General features: G+C 40.1%; 2 protein-coding genes across 3 annotated transcripts in view; one reads left to right on the forward strand and one right to left on the reverse strand.

Annotated features, from left to right (window-relative positions):
- LOC140234616 (uncharacterized) overlaps window positions 1-1,967 on the reverse strand; it is a 45,075-nt gene extending 43,108 nt beyond the window's left edge. For both annotated transcript variants that reach the window (XM_072314641.1, XM_072314642.1), the window contains exon 1: window positions 1,571-1,967. In XM_072314641.1, coding sequence (XP_072170742.1) covers window positions 1,571-1,866 — 296 coding nt within the window. In that variant the 5' untranslated portion in view covers window positions 1,867-1,967. The remainder of the gene's footprint in view (window positions 1-1,570) is intronic.
- Window positions 1,968-14,640: 12,673 nt separating this feature from the next.
- LOC140234594 (lengsin-like) overlaps window positions 14,641-20,356 on the forward strand; it is a 29,280-nt gene continuing 23,564 nt past the window's right edge. Inside the window, exon 1 of the mRNA XM_072314622.1 lies at window positions 14,641-14,645. The gene's annotated coding sequence lies outside the window, so the exon portion shown is untranslated. The remainder of the gene's footprint in view (window positions 14,646-20,356) is intronic.

The raw sequence follows: 20,356 nt of genomic DNA on the forward strand, positions 1-20,356 counted from the left end.
CCTAAACAAAGTAGACTTTTATATGATTGCAAACTTACCAGTAGAAATAGAATATAACAGACAATCTACAGTACACCTGGCCTTTTATCTTTGAATCTGATATCACAATAGACAAGTAGGCCATGACAAACTACAAGGAGTAGACTTCTAGCATGAATCGTGACATAATACACAATTGTGAAGTACAAATTACTGATAACATTTGGAAGTGGAGGAGTTTCATAACACTTTTTTTACTTTGACAGTTCTCTTCCTACACTTGTAGCCAGACATGTCTCAGTTTCTGCGGAATGAACAAATATATACATGTATTATTGTATCCTCAACGATATAAATTGATAATGTTGATGTTTCGCAGTTTCGGTCAACATGTGTTATGAATCTCCGTCATGCACCTGTCTGTTGTTACTAGTGTTAGTGTTAGTTGTAACCTGTTAGTCATCCAACAATGTTAATGGTAAATAGACCTTATGCATATGACGTCACACGGTCTTACTAACTGAAGGGCGCCCTCCCTCAGAGGGCAAGCGATGCGTTGCTAGAGCGTGCTTTTACACGCGAGGCAATGGGCATTTACACACAACATCGCTGTTTCTTTTACTGTCTTTTCTATTGCATGTAATCTAAAGCCCTAGATTGGGAAATTCAAGCTTGTATAGCAAAATCGACATTTGATGTATGCATTGCACTCACCAGGTTAATGATATATCCAACATTTTGGCACAATTTTCATGAAAAAAGATGCAACTACCAGCGGTCGTAACAGCTCAGCAACCTACGAATCCGTTAGCCAATCACATGTGAGGTAGATTTCTACGTGTTTTTTACTAAAACACGTACCTCGCATGTGATTGGCTAATGAAATTCAAAATGGCGACATACATTCAGCGAACGGCGATGTTGTGCTATGGATACAAATTTCTGCAATATAACCTTGGAATTCTGTAGTTACTGTGAGTATTTCGAATGCACAATGTGACAAAATTACCCAAATATTGCTGCATAATGTGTCATGTCATGTCAAACTTGTTTGATGGTGAAAAAAAACCTGCCACTAGCCTGGGGACTGGCAGCGAGTGAGGCGATCGCCGCTAGCGCGCATAGGAAAAGCACATAGGGCCTAACTAGCTGCACGCCTCTGCGATGTCAAGGACTTCGCTTGCCCTCTAAGATGGCGTCGCGAGAGGTTGTCAAGCGAGTGATGACGTCAATGCATAAGGTCTATTCAGTGGGTGGGATGGGCAGAATTAAGAAGTCACATAATCCCAAGTCAACAAATAACCAGAATATTAAACTCCACGTCCATGACTATGCATTGCCATTGCTAAGCAAGATTGGCAATACAAGTAGACCTGCACCAGTCTACACTATTCAATTCTAAGTTGCTGTAAGCCTAACAAGGGTTAGGCCTAGATCTTACAACCTCTTATCACACGTTGTATTCATCACTTTACAGAACGGTCTACCGGTACCGGTCCAGACGTCCAAAAGCAAAGCCAGGCTAGCCACAACAAGCGAGTCAGATCAGAGTGGCCAACGACATTTACAGTGTAGCTAGTAAATCACTCACCAAGTGTCATCATTGGCATCTTCTCCATGGATGTCTAAAACTTTGACGTTATCTAAAAGTCCTTTCACTGAATTTTTTGTCCTTGTTTCTGCATTTTTCACTGATTTAATGTCACCATTGGACTGGAGATTAACGTTGGTGTTGGCTTCTGAGAGAGGCAAAGTCCCATTATTGGTTGGAGTGGGGCTGCCGATAGCATCCGCTTTACTACGTAGAAGTTCATTCTGTTTCTCAAGCTTCCGGACCAAATCTTGCAATTTTCGCACTTCGTCCTCAGGATCAATGCTGTTATCCATCGCTTCTGTAATTTACAAATACAATAATTCCAATACGAGGAGGAGAAATCAGTCGAAATAGGTAGCGTATCTCATTGCCTTCTCCGTACAAGTCTGTCTACTTCGCCATGTTGATATCACGGTTAATCGTAGCGAGCATGCGCAGCAGCAGCTGTGTCAGTCTGACACACAGTTATTGCATGCCACGGGCCCATAGCCAGCGTACATTCTGGCTCCGATGACGGCACCATCAGCATCCGAACACACACTCACAGGAGTTGGGCTGTGGTTTCCTCTAGTCTATGTTGCAGACCCATTAATAGCGCAAATCCTGATGCAAAGAAAAAGAGAGGCCAAAACAAACAAACAAACAAACAAACAAACAAACAAGCAAACGCCAGGGCCAAGGATCTAAGAAGTAAGCATTTCCAGCATCCAACCACATGGAGAGTAGAGTGAATGCCATTGACCCAGCTCAGCTCATTACGTGGAATGATGAGCAGTTAAAAAAAAAAAAAGAAGGAGAAGATGATAGGGCCTACCATCTTCATTTCTTTTTTGTTTTTTTTTTTTGTTTTTTTTTATAAAAAGCACTTGATTAGTCCCCGCTGGATTGTTGGTTGACAAACGCTGAACACATTACATACAGCATTGCCAATAGCATTACTAACCCTTTCCCGTTGCATATAACTTAAAGTGTTGCTGCTGTATTTCAGTGTAAAGGGGGTTAAAGTGGGGGGGGGGGGGGGTCAGCCAATGCAAAATACAGAAAGATTGGTAAAACACTCGGACTTTTCATTCAAAAGTTATGAGTTGTAAAAGTTTTGTTTGCTCCAGCTCTTATCCGAGTAGTATTAGTAAAGTAATTATCATAATTACTATCCTTATCATGGTTACAGATCATTAATTCTTTGTCAGCATAAATTATTGTCATTTTTATCTTTGTTTACTATGATCAAAACCCTTAACAGTATTCATTTCTTTCATGATAAATCATCTCTTCTGCATCAATCCATCGAGGTTGACCAGCTAGGAAAGGTCAATAGGTTGACATGGCAGCGCCAGCTATTAATGATGGCGCTGTCTCCGAATTTCGTATAGGACGAATGGTTGCGCCGGAGAGTGCGATGTTTACGCAAAGTCATGCGAACATCAGCAAGGCTGGAAGCCTAAACTGATCGCGTGTCATTGAGTAGACAAAAATCCCTGATCAAAAATAGTTCGTGTTTAGCATAATTAATGCTTTCTTATTAAAGGTGGCTTATTATGACTAAATGAAAGCAAATCAAAATAATCGAAGTAAGGAATCATGAAATCACGTATCTTTCCAACATGCATGGATTTCATTCAATTTCTAAATCTTGTACAGGGCATTATGATGGAGCTTTCATCAACAGAAGAGGAAGAGTATTATAGCACAATAACATTACAGAAAATGCAAACCATAAAACAAAACCAATGGTATTTTCACATGTCATACTATATATAAAGTTTCAGTGTTTCAAGTTGAGGTGATTTGTATCCAGAGGAGTGTTTTGAAACAGCCAGCCGCATGAAATAAACTGTTTATGACTTTATTCTGTCTTTATCATTCATTACTCATTTCATTGTGTACCGGTCAAGACTACTTTCCGTCCCAAACTTACCGATTATCCTTTAACATTATGGGAGCAGATCAAACGCAGAGTAATGATTATTATACATTATTTAAGAATTTGCATCTGGGGGAAAATACTATTTAGGTTTTGAAGTTCCAAGACGATTTAAATGTGTTATTTTTATTGCATGTCAATTCCGTATGGCGAATCTTGATTCCACTGTTCAATATTAAAGGGGCATTCCGGACGATTTTCATAATTTCACATCATGTAGTACATAAATCGACAGCTTCATGCATAGATTTGTAGAATTTATTGTGGTTCTTGAGCAGAGAAACAGTACTTTCAAAAACCTTAAACAAATTACACTGAACAAAGATGATGACATAGGAGCCTCACATATCTCAGAAATGTAGCAGTGTCATTCCATTACAATAACGCATGCTTGCAAGCTCACCTGTGTGTAATCTATGCATGCCTTCTTCTTTTGTGCTGCTTCCTTGAGCCACATCTCATGCATTCTTATGGTGAGGCTGCCATGTCATCATCCTTGTTCATTGCAATTTGTTATAAACTTCGAAAACATTCTTATTTTTCATCCCAATCATTATAAATCCTGAAACTCTGTACCCAGTATAACTAATTTATATATGTTCAAATGTAAAAATTTGAAAATCATCAGGAGGTCTCCTTTAATTTGCTGAATGATCAGGAACTTTCACAACCACTGTCGCGTTGACGAGAGGGAGAAGTGATTCAGAAAGAGAGGAGGAGAGAGTAGAGGGGGAGGGGAGATAGCAACAAGCGAATAAGCAGAGGTGAAGAAGAAATAGGGAAAGACCGTCCTTTTGGGGTTAATTTTGGTCATCTTAAATTTAGTGTACAAGGAAAATTAAAAGGCTCTCAAAAGCTAACATAAAGCTCTCAATGACCAATGTTCTCATGCAGGAGAAGAAAAACAGCTTTCTAAATCACCTAAATCACCTATAGGCCTATAGTCCCCTCCTTAGCTGCTGATCTACCCAAAGTGCTTGTGGTAGTTTTGTCAGGTTATTTGGCAAGAATGCTCTTGCCTCCTTCGATAGAGCCCATGCTTTCTACAGGACTACACCACCAGACGAGAATAATTATTCACTTTCCGTCCAGCATCGCCGAACTCGTCGTGTCAGGAGTCGTATCACATCTAGTGCGCCATCTCTCTACGGAATCGGCGCATTGTTTTGGTGCTGGTCGCGCAAGAAGAGTTCGTGTCTCCGAAGCGAAGTGCAGGCGGGCTCAATCAAATTCAGGCTCTCAGCACTTGGATGACAAGCCGCAAACAGATGTGGGTCGACAAGGACAAAACTCTCTCTCACTCACTGGATAGAAAACGTCTCGGTCGTGAAACACCACCGTGTCTACGATTCCCTTTCTTGGTATAGGAGAGCCCTTGATAGTTCAGAGCATCCAGGGGAGTCTGACATCTTTTCTCTTCCAACCGAAGAACCTCTCTTCCTCACTTCTCAGGTAGGTGTGTGGGATGAGCTTTGATGGACCAGGGTAGGCAGGGAGGTGGAGGAGGGAGATCTCTCTCCCGTCTCTCCCTTGGGTAGAACGAATGTAGTATGGAGTTGTAACTACTGCTATTCGTAACCTAAGCAAAACCAAGGCTGTAACATTGCATACTGTCACTGTGCCATTCATCGAACATGACAAAGACAGCTAGTGTGAGCCTGTCGTATTATGGGGGACTATATGCAACTACAAGGCTGCGGGGAAAGAGGCTATCGTGTTCCCAGCTAATTTGGTAAAAGTGGGGCACGCCTTTAGTAACTAGGCCAGCTAGCCAGTTGACCTCCTCAACAGTGCACCACATTATGACGACTCGAGTCTGTCCTGACGCTGTGGGAAAAGGTGGAACATCGTCTTACATGCAATTGATATCTCTCCGGACTGCTCATACTGCTGTAGTATATATACTTTATTTTCAATTTCACCAGTAACAGCATCAACATTGTAGATGACTATATCGCAACGCAGACTATATTGTGGACGCATAGTATTACATCGCTGTAAAAATAATGCTTCTCCATTTAGGCAGTTAAAGGACGACTTAATTACCTACAGCGCGTCAACAAGTTCGGTTTCCTTTCTTTCTCACCTTTTTCATGTGCAGTATTTTGTGATACGTATATCACCGTCGTTATGCTCCCTATCATATAGCTAAAAAGTTAGTAGTAAATGCATCTCATTTCTAGTTTGCGTTATCGTACCGCCACCATTTGCAATAGACAAAAAGCATTCTGCAAATTCAGATTTATGCTGTGGTTTCAATATTCATTGCCATTGCTCAGTGACGTGGAAACCACGTCGATGCATTGCTGCTCTACACTCTTGACTTTTCCTTTAAGTGTAGTGTGGAAAAAATGTCAAAGTTGACGACTTCCAATAGGAGCTAATTCATTGATGTGATGATATACTAAATTTCCCTGCTGGTAAACTAGTACAAAATGTACCTTACAAACAGAATTATGTGAACGACGCCGGGGGTTCCAGTGTTTTGAACCAGCTAACGCCAAACAACAAGCTGGAAGTCGGAAGAAATCAAGTTCACGTGATAACGCATAGCAGCAGCTGCACGTTGACAGAAGGGGGGGGGGGGGGGAGAATGGTGATAAACGAATCCAGCAGTACAGCAGTGCAAGTTTTCCCCTCCTTCCCACGTACTACATGTATAGTTATACACGCCCTCCCTCCCTCTCTCTCTTTTTAATGTCTTTTTCGCTACCATCTGTCTATCTATCTATCTATCTATCTATCTATTTGTCTATCTATCTATCTGTTTGTCTGTCTGTCTATCCATCCATACTTAATCTCATTTTTTTTTCTTTTTCCTATACATTTTCTCCTTCCGCTCCCTCTCGCCTCCCCTCCTTGTGTCTCTTGAAGTCAAATGCAGCGTATAGTGTTCTTCATGCCTCTTATGGCTGCCCCTGGCAGATCCACGGGCTGTCAGAGAAACAGCATTTCAACAGTATCCAGTCGCCAACTCAAGCCTCAACAATTACATTTATGCCCTGAGGGGTGGGGGGGGGGGTGAAGACCACTCTGAAGGGAAATAAAATCCAAATATAACATGAGTGAATGCGGAAATATTATAGGAAATAGGACAATCCGTTCAAAAGTTAAGAATTTTTCAGTTTAAATCGGTATCGCCATCGCTGGAAAAGTGAGACTACAACAATTCGTGATGTCATAGTAGGACAACGCTGTAAAGAAAACAAAAGAAAATAAAAATACGTAGTTTATTTTCCTAGGATAATGAAAGAGCAATATAGGCTTACCTTTTTCAGAAAGCAGGAAAAATAACGTTATCCTCAAACAAGTCAAGGCAATGTGTGCTTTTCATTATTTTGTTTAAAAAAAATGAATTTTATGGTGTTTTTTTTTTCAATCTTTCAAACTTCTAGTTTTATTGGACGGGTTATAGTATTGTCGAGGTCATGAAAATAGGGTCTCTTTTTTGTGTTCTTTCTTGTTCTGATTATTGCAATGATTACTTTCATCATCTTTATCTACTGTGCAAAATGGTTTTGCTTTTTTTTTTTTTTAGAGAGAGAGAATGCAAGATCCAATCGAAGTCGTATTGCAACATCTATTTCCCTGAATAAACTCAGTGTTTGACCACACTTTGCTTAGTAAATTATATAAGGGAAACATTACGAATGCGTAGGTACATTGTTAGATAACTTCCCAGGGTAGTAATTACCATCCGCCATGAATTAATTCAACATGCCTCTGAGAAAAAAAAATAACAACAACAATAACAAAAACAAACAAAAACTTGTCGTTTTCATTGATTCCAATTAATATTGCCACGATCCGTTATAATGAAAGTCTTTGAACTGAATAAAAAACCAAACGAGGTTCAAAGATGATCAACGATTTTGCTGCCACCTGGAAACGACACCGTTGGTTTTCAATCAGTTCAAAGACTTTCATTATAATGGATCGTGGCAAAATTTTCTTAATCACTATCTTGATAACGTCTCATTCTTCAACCATATTCTGCGTTGACATGACTTATGATGGATTAGTTGAGAAGCCGCTTTGTCGTCACCTCTGTTTTGACCGAGAAAAGGCAAGTAAACATTCAAGGGCAATTCCCCTGCACGTTCATTTTGGTCCTAATACTAACAGACAAGGGTAAAATCAGCCGAACAATGATAGAGCTTTTAGCAAATACCGGACCTTATAAAGAGGAGAGTCATGTTTGCATGGAAGGGTAATAAACTGTATTGGGAGCAACCACATACGCATCTATATGAGGTGACGATGTCATGGATTTGTTCCATTCACAATGTCATGTACATAAATATTCAGTATCAATGTTCTACTTTTTTATATAGTTTACATGATCAATCGACTGAATTGTGTCTTTCGCATCAATAGTTATAAGCTAACGGTGATTATTAAGGGGCGAAGGGTTGCCCGGTGTACTAGTTCCTAATCATCAGCTTAAAGAAAAAAAACAACCACCACCACATGCTTTTGTTAATGTTTTGTGTACAATTTAATAGGAGAAATGAGACATGTTGACAGTATCATCGATTCTAATTGAAAATGGCATAGTGGAAAGGTAATTAAAAAGAACTCTGACTGCGAGCCATTTTCTTAGATTGTATGTGTGTGTTTAACTTTGTTTGATTGTTCATTTTGCTAGGAGTCTGTTTATTGCAATCCTTCCTAATCAAAGGCTTGTCTTTTGATCATTGGTACGTACTATCTTTTGAGTAGACTGGCTTGATCACCAGGGGCGGATCCAGGAATTCCGTAAAGAGGGGGCGTGTTTGCAAAATTAAAGGGGGGGCGCACGCACCCCTCCCCCATTTTTTTTCTTTTTATTTCTTTTGTTTCAACAAAAAATAAAGGGGGGGCGTGCGCCGGTTGAGGTCCTCCCTTGATCCGCCCCTGATCACTATAGTAACGGGCAAGATCGATCAGAGATCTGTTTACGCAGCAAATCGGATTGTTGGGCGCTTCAACTTGACGCGGAAGATATGAGTTTTGTTTTGTTTTGTTATGTTTTGTTTTGCTTTGCTTTTGCTTTTGCTTTTTGCTTTTTGCTTTTGCTTTTGCTTTTGCTTTTGATTTTTTGTTTTTGTTTGTTTGTTTTTCTTCTTTCTTTGATAAACCACTGGCAGGAGACTTCTGTACGAGTTGTTACAGTTGATTCGTCTCCGGTATATCTCCTTAAACTCGTTATTAATGTCATCACCAACAGTTGAGAGCCACCAAACATATCAATTTCAGTTATGAAATTCACAAAGTTCTTTTAAAATTCACGCCGTTGTCAGCTCAAGGCACAAATACTCCTCGCATATACTTGGGGTGTCGGTTTGGAATGCCTTGCGATACGGTTCGTAAAAGCAGGGAGGTATCACATTCCCGGAGGGGTCATCGGGGGTTAATCAAGTGACCTTTGACCTTTACGGGTCACATGTTAAATCCATCGTAGAAATTGACACCTGTAAAGTGAGCTGTATTTCTATCAGAGGTAGAATAATTATGGTCAACTTGAATTTCGTATTCACTCTTCACGTCGTTTCAATCCTATACTCGTCTATGGGGAAATACAACTGGGAGAGGAGATGGCTTACAAAACAAGGAGGTATTTTGGTTCGGTCGTCAGCCGAATCGGTCGTTAGCCGAAGAAGAAAGTTGAGTGAATGAAAGTTGCACGAGCTTTATGCCTTCTCATACTAAATATTTCTCAGTTAATGACAATCATACCCAACGATTGCAACTGATTTACAAATTGCCCTACATCGACGTAAATAATTAGAAAATAATCTCGACGGAAGAATTCCATGAATTTGAATACCCAACGATGTTAGACAAATCTTGACAAAAGGGGAAAGAAGAAATGAAATAGCAAAAAAAAAAAAGAAAAAAGAAAAAAGAAAGAAACTGTCGAAAGGGTGTATGTTTTTACCAAAGCGTTCCCTTGAGTTTTTATTATCAATTTAAGAGGATTACAAAAACATCACAACAAAATTCGAGATAATAAAAATACTAATACTAATAAAAGATGATAAAAATTGTAACTGACCTATTTTTCTACCGGAAACAGTCGCATCCGTGGACTACTGTGGCGTTCTGACGTGAAACGGGCAATGGTGGGGACGGTTACAGTTAATCGTTTTACCAATATTCCGAAGGTTCGTTATTCCGAAGGTTCTTTACTCCTAAGGTTCGTTATTCCGAAGCTTCGTTATTCCGAAGATTCGTTATTCCGATGATTTGTCAATCCGAAAATGTGATAAGGTTTGTTATTCCGAAGGTTCATTAATCCCAAAATGAATTAAGGTTCGTTATTCCGAAGGTTCTTTAATCCGAAATCGAAACAAAGCTCGTTATTCCGAAGGTTCGTTAGGGGCCCTATTTCATTTCAGATCAACGAACCTTCGGAATGAGGAACCCTATTTCATTTTCGGATTAACGAAGTTTCGAAATAACGAACCCTATTTCATTTTCGGATAAACGAGCCTTCGGAATAGCGAACCCTATTTCATTTTCAGATTCACGAACCTTCGGAATAACGCCACATAAAATTATGTTCGGATTAACGAACCCTTTTTCATTTTCGGATTAACGAACCTCTTGGTATAGGGAATTTGTGTGTTTCGGATTAACGAACCTTCGGAATAACGAACAGCACGCGGTGGGGACACTCCAGTCCTGATGCGGCAGGGATAAACGCCACTCTATAGCGTTAACATTTACAGTTTCGTTGGGTATTTCATTGATCTTGATGTAAATCCAGTGAGAACGAGGGAGGAGTGATGTAATTATGCATGAGTGTGTCTCAACTGCACAGTGGTGATAAGCCCGACGGGTGCTGTTCGTTATTCCGAAGGTTCGTTAATCCGAAACACACAAATTCCCTATATCTAGAGGTTCGTTAATCCGAAAATGAAAAAGGGTTCGTTAATCCGAACATTTGTGGCGTTATTCCGAAGGTTCGTTATTCCGAAGATGTGTTAATCCGAAAATGAAATTCGGAAAAACGAACCTTCGGAATAACGAATCTTCCGACTGAAGAGCCTTCGGAATAACGAACCTTCGAAATAACGAGCTGTAACCGTTGCCGACACCATCAACACTGCGAAACCTTTGCTGCGATCCTGACATTCTCAAGCATCGTCAAACCATGGCCAGCGTGGTCAAACAAAATACGTGTAGTCGAACTTACGCAGTTTTAAGTCAGTCGTATGTGTAAATGGGGCCAGAAATCGAATGGATAATTTGGGTTCCCATGATTACACTAATATTGTAAAAGGTCACGGTAATTTGAAACGCAAGACGTAATGACGCGCATGGCGTCCTATAGGGTTTCATGGAGGAAGATGAAGGAATATAGCACAACCCAATCTCTCGCGATGGAAATGTACAGAAGATATCATTCAAGAAACTTTTTGCCGCCAGTGATAAATAAGTAAGAGATGGAACAGCAATGACATGCACGTCTTGAATGAAACACTCCGTTCGGTTTCACATAAAAAAAAAAACAAACAAACAAACTTAAGAATCCACTGGGATTTGGAGGGAGCGTGGGCTTCAAGCTGTCAGTATGAAGTATGTTTGAAAAGTCGAAACTAGTCATAATGAAAATGAGATTGGCGCGCTCGCGGATGCATAAAAACAACAACTAAAAACTATAGGGTACATGATGACTTGTTGGGGAGGGGACATTGTAGAGAATTCGAAAGGACTTATATATACAGGGATGTAGTAAGTCCTTTAGTAAAGTCAATGACACATGTCCACTCCTCGAAGAAGTTTCCTGTAGTGTTATAGGGTTGAACAATTCTGTATTATTACTCTCGACAGCAATTGAAATCATCACCTTTACAGTTATGTTGTATACGTATTTAGTCAAAGCAGGTAACCTTCCCTGATCAAAGTGTTGTTATGAAAAATGCGTGCTATATGAACTTGTATCATAAGCCCGAAGTACTGGAGCTTTCTTAAGGTATTTCGAAGACTCGTGACAAAAATGTTTTTTTTTTTTCTTTTTCTACCTGTATGTCTGTCATTGATTTTAAATAATCATTATTCACAGAAATATTCAATCATGCATGGAATAGCAGGCAAACGATGTTCGTGAATAAATGATTGGCGCGCATAACGTAATGTTCTTTTACCAAACAACACACACCTGATTTGATGCGTTGAATAGAAAAAACTTTCGAACTAAAGAGCAATGCGCAGACAAGGCACCCCTCGCACAAGTTTGTCTCATACTGCCTTTAACGGTCGCCTCATCATAGGAGCACCCTCAATGCCGCTGGCGGGGTGGCTCTCGGGTCGCATTTCCTCCCTCTTCTTTCTCCACCATGTCTGATGGCCTCTCCTTGCACTTGGCAATGATTTCTCTCATCGCTGGAGCGAGTCTTTAAAGCGAAGGTCAACAATGAGAACAAGTTCTTCATCAAACTAGCCCGACCACAAGGAGGGTAGAATGCTTATACACCCCCCTTCGCGAGTTCGTAATTCTGTCAGTGTTCATTGATTAATGGCAATTCGATGTAGCCGCTTCCTTACAAAACCCCTTAAAGTAGGTGTTGTTCTTGCAACTTGGACGTTTACTGTTGCGTAAATAGAGCGTAAATTATGTTTCCCGTCAAATAACGGTGTTCTATTTTTATCAACGAGTCTGATATTATGTTCTCTTCTCAATTTAAACATTAAAACGAGAACACACGCAGAATATTCTACCACCATACACCGCCACCAGGGTTAAAGAGGAAATCCACTCCAAAAATGAATTAAGTTCAAAAGAAAGATGAAAATATTCCCTTATACATAATGATAAAAATGACAAAATCGGATAAGAAACAACTGAGATATGACACTTTGAAATTTCATATTTTTTCGGAAAACATTTCTTGACCAACTTGTAAACTTGCCTGAAAGCCACCCAAAATAAAATGACAAAATTTAATGTTAACTCTTATATCTTGGTATGAGAACACGGTTTACCTTGTATTAGCTAAAATAACAATTGTTCCAACTTTCATACATAACAAACATGAAAAACTTTAAGGGTATGACAATGTCATAATCAACCAGCTCATTTGAATATTTATAAGGATTGGTCAAGAAATGTTTTCTGAAAAAAAATGTGAAATTTCAAAGTATCATATCTTCCTTATTTCTTATCAAATTTTTGTCATTTTTGTATCGTGCTGTATGGAATATTTTTGTCTTTCTTTTGAAGTTTTGAATATGGTTTGAATATTTTGAAATATGAACCTACAATCATGGCGATGAAAACACGAAGTGACCGGATGTCTTGTGAAAGCTCCCCACAATGCTCATGACCATTACTCCCTTCTAATCAGCAAGTAACAGAGGAATGTGTCCAAAAAGAGATCCAATTTCATACATTCTTGTGTACATTTTTCGGTGCTAGTGATTGTATCAATCAGGAAGGTTCTCACCTCCCTGTATAAATCACACGATTCGAGAATGAGCGCATTTTCCTGTACGTTTGCAGTAATATATCGCAAACGACATGCACTCTTCTGTTTGTTTTGTTGTGTTTCATTTTGTTTGTTTGTTTTTTTCAGAGGTAAAAGTTTTTAGCCGTTCATGTGCAGGGGCCTCGGGGGGGGGGGGGATGGGAGCTGCAGTGAGCAGTGATATCAAACTCTACGATGCTCCAGCAATATACAAGTGGCGCCCCATACTCTGAAACTGCTTAGCGAATGTCGACGAGAATACTGTCTTATTCAACATGAACAATTCAGGTTCATGACCTGTGCTGCACCCTTGGTAGCATTATGCGTGTTGATTAAGTCTCATAAAATGGATTTAATGTCTACATGTGGGACAAAAAAAGAAAAGAAAAAAGAAACAACTCACAAAAAATACATTAGTGTGGAAGATTATCGTTGTGATGAGCACCGCATTTTCATACAGTCTCTCCTTTTGAAGACGTGGTAATTCGAGTTTATTCAGTCTTTTATTGACATGAAATTGAATAGAATCTGCACATATCATGCAAAGCTGCAATTTAATGCCGCATGTTCTTTAATGGACTCAACAATGCTTGATTCGCATACGCGCACCTGCAAGTGCACAAAATACGATGTTGACATTCATCGTCTGTACGTCGTACTTTGTGTAGTTTACAACTTAATTATCACATCGGATCAATATTCATCATAAAGATATTAGTTTTTGTCTTATAGTTTATATGATAGTGATAATAATGATATCTATGATACTAATAATGATTATAATAATAATAGTAATAATAACAACAACAATATTATAATGATTATAATAGTGACGATGGTCATGTTAATAATTCGATGATAATGATAATAAATATCGTCATCATCATCATCATCATCATCATCATCATCATTGTCATCATCATCATCATCATGATATTTATGTGATGATAATAATAATATCTTATGTATACAGGGTGGCCTTTTCAGTGGTACCACTGATCTTTCAGGGGGTCCTTTCATTATCATTACTCCATCAGCACTACCAGGTACCAATTTTTACAACTGGGTCGATAGTCGAGCGTAAACGCGTTTTATCTACGTATAGTACGTAGTACAAACTCGAAACCTCCGTTTGAAAGTCAAGAGACAATAGTTCACTACACCACAGTGCCGTCTTTGGAGTAGGTAGGGCATTACTATGATAACGCAGCTTTAAAGGCTATGACGTACATTGCTGTTTTGTTTGTGTGTGTATGTTTGTTTTTTTAAGGGGTGGGTAATATCAATATTGTGGTGTCGTGGTATGTATTCAGTTAGAAGAAAAATGAAATACGCACTCATACCATTATGTATAGTACATGTATATTGTACTGCGTATATAGTTTGTCAAGGGAGGTGAGACTCACCTCCCTGATTATTGTGTCCGAGCCACGGTAGAGAAATGAAGGGTGCGGTCAGGCGTGGCGCCTCAAAGACCCGTGAAAGTGGGCCGGCGGGCAGGCGCAGCAACCATTGCATTTAGAACAGCGTATCATTCTTTACTACCCTAATACACATAGAAAACGCCTTACAAGACAGACCAGACGATGTGCACGAATTGTAACAACTCGATAAACCAGCTGACAAACACGCTCTGAGGTTGCCTGGTTGGCTGTACTCCAGTATTGTCATCATACCGTCTTCAGCTAACTTGCTGGTGAGTTTTGATACACACGTAACAGACACTCTGTCCTGTTTAGCCATAGTCGTATATGTTGTAGAATGGTTTCGCAAATGTATCAGTATGCAACTGATATGCACACACAATGTCATTCAGTGTTTATGTCACCATACGACGTGCACATAGGTGTTACAAAAAAAAAATCCTACTTTTGTTCGAAAACCACGGAGGGAGCGAAGCAAGCGAGGGGGGGGGGGAGGGTATGGTAGGGAGGTTTCCCCCTCCCATGATGAAATCTTTTTGCATTAGTAATTTAGACATTTTACAGTCCAAAAACCGCCGTTTGTAGCTATATTTTTCGCTTTGGAAACTAAGGAGGGCCGCACCGGGCGCAACTGCATGCTGTCAATCACTGGCATCAACATCAGGAGAATGGCATAGCAATTAAATGCGAGCGAGCGGAGCGAGCGAGCTTGAAATTTTTGACATTTTACAGTCTAAAAACTGCCGTTTGAAACTATATTTTTCGCTGTGGAAATTAAGGGGGGCCGCACCGGGCGCAACTGCTGTCAATCACTGGCAGCAACATCAGGAGAATGACATAGTGGTTAAATGCGAGCGAGCGGAGCGAGCGAGCTTGAAAATTTTGGACATTTTACAGTACAAAGACTGCCGTTTGTGGCTGTATTTTTTCGCTTTGGAAATTAAGGGTGGGGGCACACCGGGCGCAACTCCTGGCAATTACTGGCAGCAACATCAGGAAAATGGCATAACGATTAAATGCGAGCGAGCGAAGAGAGTGAGCTTGAAAATTTTGATATTTTACAGTCTAAAAAACTGTCCTTTGTGGCTGTATTTTTTTGCTTTGGAAATTAAGGGGGCGCACCGGGCGTAAACTGCTGGCAATTACTGGCAGCAAAATCATGAGAATGGCATAATGATTAAATGCGAGGGAGCGAAGCGAGTAAGCTTGAAAATTTTGACATTTTACAGTCTAAAAAACTGTCGTTTGTGGCTGTATTTTTTCGCTTTGGAAATTAAGGGGGCGCACCGGGCGAAAACTACTGGCAATTACTGGCAGCAGCATCAGGAGGATGGCATAATGGTTAAATGCGAGCGAGCGAAGCGATCGAGCTTCAAAATTTTGACATTTTGCAGTCCCAAAACAGCCGCTTGTAGTTATATTTTTCGCTTTGGAAATTAAGGGGGGGGGGCGCACCGGGCGAAAACTGCTGGCAATTACTGGCAGCAACACAAGGAGAATGGAATAATGATTAGTAATGCGAGCGAGCGAAGCGAGAGAGCTTCAAAATTTTGACATTTTACAGTCCCAAAACTGCCGTTTGTAGCTATATTTTTTCGCTTTGGCAATTAAGGGGGCGCACCGGGCGCAACTGCTGTCAGTCACTGGCAGCAACATCAGGAGAATGGCATAGCGGTTAAATGCGAGCGAGCGGAGCGAGCGAGCTTTAAAATTTTGACATTTTACACTCCAAAAACTGCCGTTTGTAGCTATATTTTTCGCTTTTGTTTGTCCCACTTTTATAGGGGAACCACCCCCCCCCCCCCATCGACGCCTCTTCATAAAAAACTGCTGCCAGTCACTGGCAGCAACATCAGGAGAATGGCATAGCTTTTAAATGCGAGCGAGCGGAGCGAGCGAGCTTTAAAATTTTGACATTTTACACTCCAAAAACTGCCGTTTGTAGCTATATTTTTCGCTTTTGTTTGTCCCACTTTTATGGGGGAACCACCCCCCCCCCATCGACGCCTCTTCATAATATAAGATCTGCTCCACACTCTTTGAAAAATTAGGGAAATATACGTCAATATCAAAAGTGTACAAAGTTTATCGAAAGGGATCCTGTATAGCAGAGCATTTGCATGTTTATGATTGCAATACAACGATCTGGTGCATAATTCTGGCGATATTTGGACAATATTTTCCATTAAGAAAGTTCGAGATTTGTCCTCATCTCGGGAATTGCTTGGGGGATAAATGATTTGTCTGCCTAAACACATCCGTATAGGGGCGGGGCAAATGCCCCTTTGCCCCCCCCCCCCCCCCGAATAGATTCGACGCCCCTGATCTTCCCTGGGTATGCCCATCCTGACTGAGTCATCAGTCACTGTCGTTTCTCAATAATGATTCAGGAAATGGAGGGGGTTCAATTATGGCGATATATTTTTTATTATTGTTTGTTTGTTTGTTTTCGTACATATTTTGCAGATGGTCTCCAGTTACTCGCGTCATAGGATGTTTACATGTAGGCCTATACTATTTGACGTTGTCAACGTCTGAGCCATACCTCGCAGTGTATGTCGATGTTACTTTCTTCGCGAGCGAGCGAAGCGAGCGAGCGCCTGAGAAAATTGTGTATACATTTTCCTACAAGATAGCATATATTGTTCAGCTCTGTTACCTGTCTGAAGGCCGGCGTACAAACGTCATGCAATATGCCAAAATTGATACATATCACATTTCTGCTTCCTCCATTTTTTTCCTAAAAATTCAGGGGGGATGATTGTACAGGCCATCCCCCCTCCTCCATTTCAGGGGGGGATATATCCCCCCATCCCCCCCGGGATTTACGCCCATGTCGAAAACTATATACCAGATAACACTGCCATTGTGATATGAGCAATAGCTGAATAGTGTACAATTTAGTTGGAAGTATTGTATTGATTTGAATATGAAAAGCATGAATCAGTTTCATTAAATCCATGATTAAGTTTAAAGTTAAGTTCCAGATTTTCGTCAAATTTGAACCCTCTGTACAAAATTGAATTTCACACGGCGTCATGAACTAATGATGTGCATGTTTGTTTGTTTGTTTATTTGTTCATTTCCATCCGAGAAGATGGCTGGATAGCCCATATTCAGCTATGCTAAGCTGGTCTTCCATGGGGTCCAGTTGGATGTGAGGTGAGACCACTTCACCGGGTTAAACACCCTGCTCTTTGCGATGAATGAATGAAGCGGGATCTTTTACGTGCATGAGCTTTGACTCTATCATACACGGGACCTCCATTTTATGTCTTATCCGAGGGACAGAGTGTTTTGCCTCTTGCTATAGAGGGGACGGTATGTTTACACACAACATTGCTCAGTCCAGACTAGGGTTCGAACCCGGGCCGCGTGATCGTGAGGCAGACGCGCTACCGACTGAGCCAACTCACCGTGATGTGTATCAATTTGTATAAGAGTATGTGCTTACAATAAGGCCAAAAAAAAAAAATTGTTTGTTTGCCCTTAATTGTCAAAACCCAAGAGGGTCGGTAGGTCGGGTTTTTTTTTTTTTTTTTTTTTTTTTTTTAAACAGGGTACCCTTTTTTCCACGTCAATGCACTCAAAACTCCAAGAGATTCATTCAAATTTACGTCTTGCCAGGGCCCGGTAAGCGAGGCAGAAACACTCACTGACAAACACTTATAACGTTCATCTTTGTTAAATTTTGCAAACAGCTCCAAAAAAGTACCTTCCAGTGAGATGCTGGCAACTGAACTACAAACAGTTTTGGTGCCATGACAGCTGGTAACGGATGCTGCAAAAGTAGCCATTTTGTGAAGGGCTGCACACTAACCCATTTTTTCTGCCGGTTCGACCTGTCTTTGTCGGACCGGTAAATGCCCCGTTTTACCATTTTTTACAGGTCCGAACAGAAAATTTACCGGTCAACAACGACAACATAAAAAACATTAAATGACTTGCAAACTTATTTTCTTGTTTTTTATGGATGTACCCCCCCCCCCCATGTACATTTTACAGATTAATATTTGTTTAAAATTTGCATTATCTATTGCACAAGAAATTTAGAAATAAAGACAGGAAAAAATTAGAATGTTTGTTTGGATGTAAATTAGTGTAAAATGATAATGAACAAAATCAGATTGTATCAAATGCGTTTGTGACTTTTTCTAAACATCAGCGCACGAACTTGCTGCGTAACCTGCTCTTGGTGGTCAGTTGGATTGCGATGATTTAATGAATTATTTTAGCTGTGACATTTTCTGATGCACGCGATACAAGGGGTTCTTTATTTTTCTCCCGATAATCTCTTCGCATTTGTGCATGCGTTCTTGAAAGTACACGACATGCAGGGCCGAATTCGCAATCCTTTTTGCGCCCATTTCCACCTCAAATATTAGCGGGATTGTGACGATTTCATAAATTACTTCGGCTGTAATATTTTACGATGCACACGCCAAAAGGGGTTGAAAAAGCGTCCTTTATTTTTTCCCGATAAACTCTTCGAATTTCGTAAGTTCGTTCTTAAAAGATGTACCACACGGCCGAATTCATGATACTTTTTTGCGCCTATTTCTACTTCAAATGTCAGCGGGATTGTGACGATTTCATAAATTACTTCGGATGTAATCTTTTGTGATGCACGCACCAGCTAGAATGGTTGAAAATGCGTTCTTTATTTTTCTCCCCATAATCTCTTCGCATTCCGTATAAACAAAATGCGTTCTTAAAAGATATACGACACGGCCAAAAATCATGATTCTTTTTGCGCCTATTGTTTCCTCAAACTTCAACGGGATTGCGATGATTTTATGAATTATTATTCGGCTGTAATCTTTATGATGCACGGGCCAAAAGGGGTGGAAAATGTGTCCTGTATTTTTCTCCCTATAATCTCTTCGCATTTCGTACATGCGTATACTTGTACGACACGGCCGAATTTGCGATCCTTTTAGTGCCTATTTCTACATCAAATATCAGCGGGATTGCGATATTTCGTTAATTATTTCGGCTGTAATCTATTGTGATACATGCACCAGAAGGGTTGAAAATGCGTTCTTTATTTTTCTCCCGATAATCTCTTCGCATTCATGCATGCGTTTTCAAAACTATACACTGCATGCAGGGCCGAATTCGAGATTCTTTTTGCGCCTATTATTGTTTACTCAAATTTCAACGGGATTGCGAAATTTTCATGAATTACTACTCGGCTGTAATCTATATCACGCAAGCGCCAAAAGGGGATGAAAATGTGTCCTTTATTTTTCTCCCGCTAATCTCTTCCCATTTCGTACATGCGTCCTTAAAAGGTATAGACACGGCCGAATTCACGTTCCTTTTTGCGCCTATTTCTACCTCAAATATCAGCGGGTTTGTGGCGATTTCATTAATTACTTCGGATGTAATCTTTTGTAATGCACGCACCAGAAGGGTAAAAATGTGTTTTGTATTTTTCTCCCCATAATCTCGTCGCATTCGTGCATGCGTTTTTGATAACCAACACGGCATGCAGGACTGAATTCAAGATCCTTTTTGCGCCTATTATTTCGTCAAATTTCAACGGGATTGCGTTGATTTCATGAATTTTTATTCGGCTGTAATCTTTTATGATGCACGTACCAAAATTAATGTGTCCTTTATTATTTCTTTTCTCCTCTATAATCTCTTCGCATTTCGTACATGAGCTTTTGAAAGGTGTACGACGCGGCCGGCCGAATTCATGATCCTTTTTGGGACGATTTCTACCTCAAATATGTAAGCGGGACTGCGATGATTTCATGATTTATTTTTCTCCATAGTATTATATCTTCACATTTTGTGCATGCGTTCTTAAAAAGTACACGGAAGGGCCGATTTCGTGATCCTTTCTTCATTGTGAGATCATTCTGAACGAATGAAAATATTCATTTGTGAAAAGACTGTGTAAAATGAAACTGAACGCAATCAGATTCATTTACTGTATCGCTGAATATCGAATATGTTTTTACTTTTCTAAAAA

This window comes from Diadema setosum, chromosome 11 (genome assembly GCF_964275005.1).
Source record: "Diadema setosum chromosome 11, eeDiaSeto1, whole genome shotgun sequence".
Lineage (NCBI taxonomy): Eukaryota > Metazoa > Echinodermata > Echinoidea > Diadematoida > Diadematidae > Diadema > Diadema setosum.